This window comes from Brugia malayi (genome assembly GCF_000002995.4).
Source record: "Brugia malayi strain FR3 genome assembly, contig: Bm_v4_ChrX_scaffold_001, whole genome shotgun sequence".
NCBI classification, from domain to species: domain Eukaryota; kingdom Metazoa; phylum Nematoda; class Chromadorea; order Rhabditida; family Onchocercidae; genus Brugia; species Brugia malayi.
The window spans coordinates 1-9,757 of NW_025062479.1; the positions used below are offsets into that span (position 1 = coordinate 1).

Genomic DNA, 9,757 nt, shown 5'->3' on the forward strand with positions numbered 1-9,757 from the left:
ATAAGAGGCGCAGTGATAAGAGATAGGTGATAAGATGTGCAGTAATAAGAGGTACGGTGATGAGGTACAGTGATAAGAGGTACGGTGATGAGGTACAGTGATAAGAGGTACGGGCCGACAGGGGCGGAGCGAAGAGGGCGGGTCCATGGGGGCGTGGCCATGGGGCGTGATCATGTCCTTCAATATTTTCATCATTTCTTCACATATTCCTTTACTTTTTCATCATTTCTTCGCTATTTTCATCATTTCATCACTATTTTCATCATTTCTTCACATATTCCTTCACTATTTTCATCATTTCTTCACATAAGCCTAAGCCTAAGCCTATGCCTAAGTTTGAGCTTAAGCCTAAGCCTAGGTTTGAGCTTAAGCCTGAGCTCAAGCGTAAGCCTAAGACTAAGTTTAAGCCTAAGCCTAAGAATTATTATATTGTTTAAGATTTCAAATGACCACAATGTATGTGACCAGTTCTGCACTATGCGTATATAATAATCAGTTTTTTTATTATTAAATGGTATTTTTTAAAACTTTTAACATTCCTTGAAATTTAGTTCATTCTTACAATTAAAATTAATTTATATTTCAAATTTAAACAATACATTTATAAAAAACCGATAATTTGAACGGGTATTTGGATGTTAAACTAGAAAAGAAGTCCTGCTAAAATCAAAATTTAATTCCAAGGAATGTTAAAAGTTTTAAAAATTACCATTTAATAAAAAAAAATGGAAAAATTAAAAATTAAAAATTCAATTAATTTTGCTTATTAAATATTGATTAAAACTTAATTATTAAAGTTTATTTTATTATTCATGCTGATCAATTGACCAACTGTAAATGATTAGTACCCATGTAATGTATATAAATTAATCATTTAAGCTCAAAACACCTAACTTTTTTTAATGAATATATATATTTTAACAGTTTTAACATTTAATTAAAGTAAAATTTGATATTACTAGAAATTGTAGAAAAAAGTCTAGTATACAAAAAAGGTTTTGATTCATTGCAAATCATAAAACTTTCATAAAATTCTATCTCACGTTTCAAACAAAAATTAATTTTAGCTGCAGAAATGAATTAAATCTACGACAAGTCAAAAATCTTATTAATTTTGCTTCTCAAATATTAAAAAAAGCTTAGTTATTGAAGTTTATTTTCTTGTTTATGTCAATTGACCACACCGTAACTGACCGTTACCCATGCAATGCATAAATTTAATCAATTGTCTTCAAAACAACTAATTTTTTTTTAAATAAATTGATATTTTTTAATAGTTTTAACATTCAATTAAAATCAAAATTGATAAGGCTAGAAATTATTTCCCCGTTTAATATACAAAAACTTTTGCAAAATATGAAACTTAAAAAACAAAATCAATTTTTAAGATTAGAAATAAAGCTTAAGCCTAAGCCTAAGCCTAAGCCTAACCCTAAGCCCAAGCCTAAGTTTAAGTTTAAGCCCAAGTCTAAGCCTAACTCTAAGACTAAGTTTAAGCCTAAGCCTAACTATACCTAAGCCTATGTCTAAGCCTAAGCTTAAGTTTAAGCCTAATACTAAGCCTAAGCCTAAGCCTCCGTTTATGCCTAAACCTAAGCTTAAGCCTAATGCCTAAGCCCAAGTCTAAGCCTAACTCTAAGACTAAGTTTAAGCCTAAGCCTAAGCCTAAGCCAAACCTAAGCTTAGAGTCTATGCCTAAGCATAAGCCTAAACCTAAGCTTAGTGTTTAAGCCTAAGCCTAAGCTTAAGCCTAAGCCTAAGCCTTTGTTTATGCCTAATCCTAAAACTAATGCCTAATCCTAAGTCTAAGCCTAAGCCTTCGTTTATGCCTAAACCTAAGCCTAAGCCTAAACCTAAGCCCGAGCTTTTGTTTATGCCTAAACCTAAGCCTAATCCTAAGTCTAAGCCTAAGCCTTCGTTTATGCCTAAACCTAAGCCTAAGCCTATGCCTAAGTTTGAGTTTAAGCCTAAGCTCAAGCCTAAGCCTAAGCCTAAGACTAGGTTTGAGCTTAAGCCTGAGCTCAAGCCTAAGACTAAGTTTAAGCCTAAGCCTAAGCATTATTATATTGTTTAAGATTTCAAATGACCACAATGTTTGTGACCAGTTCCGCACTATGCGTATATAATAATTTTTTTTTATTAAATGGTATTTTTTAAAACTTTTAACATTCCTTGAAATTAAATTTTGATAATAAGAATTAAAATTAAATTTTATTCCAAATTTAAATTTTGAATTTTTTAAAAATTTTAAAATTTGTAATAGTTTTCTTACATTAAACAAGGAAATTGGTTCTGAATTATCAATTTTAATTTTAATTCAGTTCCAAAACTACTAAAAATATTAATTTTTTGAACTTAATTGATTATTTCATATGCATTGTACCAGAGCTGGTCATATATTGTATTATCAATTTATAGTTTAAATATTAAAATACGCTTTTGTAAATAAGTTTTGCGCAAAAAATCATCGGCAAAATGATTAAAACTTTCAATTAATCATGGTTTTAATTCATTTTAAGAAATAAAAATAAATTTTATTTCAAATTTAAATTTTGAATTCTTTCAAAATCTTAAAATTTGTAGTAGTTTTTGTACATTAAACAAGGAAATTGGTTCTAGTTTTTACCATCAGTTTCTATTGGGGTAATTTTGGTATCTTAAAGGCATTTTTTTTTTCCACTCATTAAAATCTCTTGATAAGTTTGCGGCTATTAATATTGTAACATCTATTGGTTAATTTATTAATAAAATCTATGTTACTGTTGAATATGGCTGAAAACGATTGGGATTGTTCAGTTGGTGTATAGCCCAGCCGGTAGAGCAGCTGGCCTTTTAATCACTATGTTGAGCGTTCGACTCTCGCCAGGACCACACCACTAAAATGTAGGTAATAATCATGGTTTGGAAGAGGGGTCCCCTTTCACTAGTTTGAAAGGAGAACTCTATCACCAAGAAACCTAGGGATCAGGAAAAAAATTGCTGATGAAGTAAGAATGAGGGGGGTGCGTGCAGAATTTTCTACTGGTCTTAATTACCCAACCAACAACATACTTTAGTAGAAGTGAGTGGGGAGAGAATGTGTAATCTTTGCATGTATACGCAAAAAAGGATGTTGTGTATCATTCATCGAGTAACACTCTTTTTCTGCTTTTTTGATCATAAAAAATTTCTAAATTCCAGTTTTACATACTGACAAACAGGATTTCAAATTCAACTAAATCTTAAATATCTATTTTCCTTTAAATTAATTGCTATTTTTAGCAAATTCAGCACTTAATAAAAATTAAAATTAAATTTTGAATTTTATAATGCATATAAAATAATCAGTTACGTTCAAAAAATGAATGTTTTTTTTAATGAATTGCTATTTTAAGTGCTTTTCACACCTAATTAAAATTAAATTTGATATTACTAGAATTTATTTCCTTGTTTAATATACAGAAATTCTTACAAATTGTAAGATTTAATTTGAAATAAAAAAAATTTTAATTCTAAAAATGAATTAAAACCGTTACCAGTTGAAATAACTACGCTAATTAAATATTGTTCAAAACTTATTTATTAAAGTTTTTTTATTGTTTAAACTATCAAATGATCACTTTATATATGACCAGCTCCGGTGCTATGCATATAAAATAGTTTATTAAATTTAAAAAACTTTTACAAATTGTCAATATCTTTTAATGGTGCATATATAAATTTGCAATTGAAATTAATTTTTTGGTCAAAATTAAATTGAAATCTTTACTATTTGCAAATATTATTAATTTTAACATTGTAATTTTGCTCCAAAGTGAATTTACTAAACTTTCTTTGTGGCATAGATTATCAAATATCCGTAACAAAATGTTTGCAGATCAAGTACAATGCAAATTAAATAATAGATAAAGTTCAAAAATATGTATTTTTTTTTTTTATTAATTATATTTTTATGACATTTTTGGCATTCAATTAAAACAGAATTTAGCAAAATTAAAAATTTTTCCGCATTAAATTAAAAAAGCTATTGATTTTCAGGCGACATTGCAAAAATTATAAAAAAAATAAAGCTATATATTACATTTTTTTAATTCTTCAGAGTTAAGGTTGTTTAGGTCACAGATATAATTGAAATCTTTGTAAATATGATGGAATTTGTTAATGGTCGATCTTGGATTCAACAATAACAGAATTCTTTTGTTATTTACAGTGGTATCAAGCATATCAAAGGTCCTTCAGGAATTGATATTCCATGAAAAATTGCTAGTTTATTATTCGTGTCACTTAAAAACTGTTTGTAATGAAAAATAAAATTTTGGGTTATGCAAAATGATGGGAAATAATCGAACTGGTTCCTTGAAAAGTATATTCATTTGTGTGTACTTTAGGCTTGCAAAACTGAGTTGGACTGATCGGTTTATTCCGGACCTAATTGGACTCTCTGTTTTGCTTTTAGTAAAAAATTTGAAAGAATTATCTTTTTTCAAGATTTAATGAAATTTGAGAGCAATCCACAAGTTTGAAAGGCAAGATGAGGCATCATGAAAATAACATCGAAGTTTTAGATCCAAACAGGATTTGATTGTATTGATCCTGAAAAGTTTGTGCATCTGCGATTTGATTCATTTGAATAGCTGGACACACATTCGCAACAAGCATTGCTGATTGAGCTTGATCAATTATATGTGTCCGAATTGGTAAAAATCAGGTACGATTTTTAGTGTCTTACCTAATCATGCTGTACTAGATTTCAAGGCTTTCTTGTTGTCTTATGTCAGTCATTTTTGTGCTAAAAATTGCGTTTAAGTAATTTTGGATCAAATTTTCATGGATAAAAACTTTATTTCTTTCATGTAGTCACTTAAGTATTGTGTCGACTTACATGTAAATGTTTAAATTTTTACCATTTCCCATCATTTTGCATCATTACAGGAGCAAGAGCAACAATTGATCGATTATCGTCGAAGAAGAAAAATTAAAGGTGAATTTGTTAAACCGATAAAGGAAACTTATGATTGCGTTGATTCGGATGATTACAGTTTAATTATATAGAAGATGCTGCAATAATTCACGGCGATGCTGGAAGTGATCAACACACAAGAAAAAAAAATCGAAAGGAAATTTAAAAAACTTCATGGATTCAAGAAGGGAAAGGATCTATAATATCTCAATGGAATCTAAGGCAAAATCAAGTTGTTATTTGTTACTTATCACTTTTATATATATATATATATATATGTAAAATTCCATGCTGTAGCCAACGGAAATTCAAAGAAAACAGAACCTGATCCTGTACTGGTAAGGCTTTTTCAATTCATTTACTATATCGTGCCATACCTTGTACCTTTATTTACCAATACAGAGCCGTTTTAAAATTTACATCCAGTTTCACGCAGCTGTTCAAATTTTCAAAAAATGTCTTAACTTTAACAACATTGCACCACTTTATAACAAATAAAACATTTTATAAGTTTTTTAGAACGAAAAAGTGCCAAATTATGATTTTTTTTAATGCAAAAAACAACTGTAAATATGTAAGTTTTAATATAATTTTATTTAAAAAATGAATTTTACTTACTGATTCGAGCACTAAAACAATTGAAATCTCCCAGTCCATATAAATATTAGATATTAGAAACAATAAATTTGGTAAATGATTTCATAAATTCGGTAAATGATTTCAAAATCCTGGCTATGCAAAATTAAAGTCCCTTTTTATTACATAAATATTTGAACCTATTGAGCATCTTGATTGACAATATATTTAGTGATAAATTTATAATTGACATAAACTGTTATAATATCTCTACTAGCCAAGCCAATAAGTGTTAAATTTTTCATCTAATGTTACTCAAGTTTCAAAAGCAGAATTTTATATTTATATTTTTAGCTTAAATTATATTTTTGTCAAATTAATTTTTTCATTTAAATAAGAAAAGTTTTTATTAAAAATAATTCCATTCAGTATGTAATAGTTTCAAATAATTACAGCTATCAGTTTTACGTAATTTATGCATATTTTAACAATTTCAGCAGTTTTATGCTTATATTTGAATTTATAATTTTAATTTTGCGCTCAAATCTTTTTTTAGAATAATTGAATCGTGATAGTATGATATTATTATCAGAACTATATTTGATAACTTTTAAAAATAACTAATTAATTGATAATTAGTAAAACTGCTATAGAATCCTAATTATTATTGATTAAATCTATTAGATTCAAAACATTTGCTGTTAAACTGAATGAAATTATGAGAAATTTAATATGATTTTTTTTTTTTTTTTTTTTTTTGCTCATTAAATCATTAAATGATCAATGCCGCATTCTTTAAAAGCATTAATTGATTCAACTGATTTAATCAATATTATCAAATCAGTGTAAATAATTTACCAATATTATCATATCACAATATCAATGTAATTTAAGTAGATTAAGGATATTAAATGTTAAATTATTTTTATAATATCAATATTCTATCAGTTATAATCAGTGTGACATTTTTGTGACAATTTCTCCTTTCCTAAATTCATTTGCATTCAAATGAAAGCACTTTTAATGATTTGTTAATTTATCAATTTTTTTTTTTCTTAAACGCTCTTACGCTGATCATACAGCTAATTGATAAATAACACATTTCAATTGTTTTGCTGATAAGATATATCAAAATGAACTTTTATAAGATTGATCTGAACATCTTAGCTGAATCATTCATTTATTTTCAAATTAATTTTTATTATCATAAACAACCAACAATTTAATTCTACTAATTTCATTCTTTGTCTTTCACAGTTTTTTTTTTCCTAAAATTTAATCATTTCCTATCCATTAAATCAATTAATCTATTTGATAATAATAAATCAATCTTATGTGCAACAAATAATTTTTTTTTTTTTTTATCTCATAAATCGATCTACTGTTACTCAATAAATCGATTTGAAAATTGATTTATTATTATCAGTGTGTTTCAATCAGCTACAAAAGTGACAAAAAATTTTCACAAACATTTCAAATTTTTCTGACTTAAAATTTTCAAAATAATTTTTTATCACTTGTGCTTAATTTTTTTTAAAAAAAAAAAAACTTATCTTCTTACATATTTCATCAATTCATAAAATTTCAAATTTTCATAATAACTTTTTTTTTTTTTGAAAAAAGAAAGAAAAGAAGAAGATGTATAATTGTATTATAATGTAATTTCACATCACCAAAATTATCCTATTATAATGAAAAAATCAAATGAAATATTATATCATTGCAAATATATAAATAGCAAATAAAATTAATTATCATAATAAATACGAATTAAAATTTAAAATTAGAAAAAAAAGAACAATTCATTTTTATTAGTGATAATAACAGATATGGTAATAAGAGATACGGTAAGAAGAGGTACGGTGGGAAAAATGCGGAATAAAAGGCGCAGTGATAAGAGATAGGTGATAAGATGTACGGTAATAAGAAATACGGTAGCAAGAGGTAGGTAATAAGAGGTACGGTGATAAAAGCCGCAGTGATAAGAGGTACAGTAATAATAAATACGGTGTTAGGAGGTACAGTGATAATAGGTGCAGTGATAAGAGGTACGGTAAAGAAAGGTACAGTAATAAGAGGTACCATAATAAGAGGTACCAAGATAATAGGTACGGTGGTAAGAGGTACAGTGACAAGAGGTACAGTAATAATAAACACGGTGTTAGGAGGTGCAGTGATAATAGGTACGGTAACGAAAGGTACAGTGATAAGAGGTACGGTGATAAGAGATACAGTAATAAGAGGTACGGTTACAAGAGGTACAGTGGTAAGAGGTACGGTGATAAGAGGTACGGTAACAAGAGGTACAGTGGTAAGAGGTACGGTAACAAGAGGTACAGTGGTAAGAGGTACGGTAACAAGAGGTACAGTGGTAAGAGGTACGGTGGTAAGAAGTACAGTGATAAGAGGTGCCGTGATAAGAGGTACGGTGATAAGAGGTACGGTGATAAGAGGTGCAGTGATAAGAGGTACCATGATAAGAGGTACGGTGATAAGAGGTACCATGATAAGAGGTACCGTGATAAGAGGTGCAGTGATAAGAGGTACCATGATAAGAGGTACCATGATAAGAGGTACCATGATAAGAGGTACCGTGATAGGAGGTGCAGTGATAAGAGGTACCATGATAAGAGGTACGGTGATAAAAGATCATGTGGGCGTGGCAGCGGTGGCGTAAAGACGCTAATGAGAGGCGCAGTGATAATAAATACGGTGATAAGACGTACGGTAATAAGAGATACGGTAATAAGAGGCGCAGTGATAAGAGATAGGTGATAAGATGTGCAGTAATAAGAGGTACGGTGATGAGGTACAGTGATAAGAGGTACGGTGATGAGGTACAGTGATAAGAGGTACGGGCCGACAGGGGCGGAGCGAAGAGGGCGGGTCCATGGGGGCGTGGCCATGGGGCGTGATCATGTCCTTCAATATTTTCATCATTTCTTCACATATTCCTTTACTTTTTTCATCATTTCTTCGCTATTTTCATCATTTCATCACTATTTTCATCATTTCTTCACATATTCCTTCACTATTTTCATCATTTCTTCACATAAGCCTAAGCCTAAGCCTATGCCTAAGTTTGAGCTTAAGCCTAAGCCTAGGTTTGAGCTTAAGCCTGAGCTCAAGCGTAAGCCTAAGACTAAGTTTAAGCCTAAGCCTAAGAATTATTATATTGTTTAAGATTTCAAATGACCACAATGTATGTGACCAGTTCTGCACTATGCGTATATAATAATCAGTTTTTTTATTATTAAATGGTATTTTTTAAAACTTTTAACATTCCTTGAAATTTAGTTCATTCTTACAATTAAAATTAATTTATATTTCAAATTTAAACAATACATTTATAAAAAACCGATAATTTGAACGGGTATTTGGATGTTAAACTAGAAAAGAAGTCCTGCTAAAATCAAAATTTAATTCCAAGGAATGTTAAAAGTTTTAAAAATTACCATTTAATAAAAAAAAATGGAAAAATTAAAAATTAAAAATTCAATTAATTTTGCTTATTAAATATTGATTAAAACTTAATTATTAAAGTTTATTTTATTATTCATGCTGATCAATTGACCAACTGTAAATGATTAGTACCCATGTAATGTATATAAATTAATCATTTAAGCTCAAAACACCTAACTTTTTTTAATGAATATATATATTTTAACAGTTTTAACATTTAATTAAAGTAAAATTTGATATTACTAGAAATTGTAGAAAAAAGTCTAGTATACAAAAAAGGTTTTGATTCATTGCAAATCATAAAACTTTCATAAAATTCTATCTCACGTTTCAAACAAAAATTAATTTTAGCTGCAGAAATGAATTAAATCTACGACAAGTCAAAAATCTTATTAATTTTGCTTCTCAAATATTAAAAAAAGCTTAGTTATTGAAGTTTATTTTCTTGTTTATGTCAATTGACCACACCGTAACTGACCGTTACCCATGCAATGCATAAATTTAATCAATTGTCTTCAAAACAACTAATTTTTTTTTAAATAAATTGATATTTTTTAATAGTTTTAACATTCAATTAAAATCAAAATTGATAAGGCTAGAAATTATTTCCCCGTTTAATATACAAAAACTTTTGCAAAATATGAAACTTAAAAAACAAAATCAATTTTAAGATTAGAAATAAAGCTTAAGCCTAAGCCTAAGCCTAAGCCTAACCCTAAGCCCAAGCCTAAGTTTAAGTTTAAGCCCAAGTCTAAGCCTAACTCTAAGACTAAGTTTAAG

General features: G+C 28.4%; 1 protein-coding gene across 1 annotated transcript; it reads right to left on the bottom strand.

Moving 5' to 3' along the window:
• Window positions 1-2,792: 2,792 nt before the first annotated feature.
• Bm12795 (Uncharacterized protein) lies at window positions 2,793-8,140 on the bottom strand (the record flags this gene model as incomplete). Its single annotated transcript, XM_043073072.1, has 2 exons — window positions 2,793-2,876; window positions 7,478-8,140. The coding sequence occupies 2 exons, from the start codon at window positions 8,138-8,140 to the stop codon at window positions 2,793-2,795; spliced, it is 747 nt and encodes a 248-aa protein (XP_042929006.1).
• Between the last annotated feature and the right edge of the window lie 1,617 nt (window positions 8,141-9,757).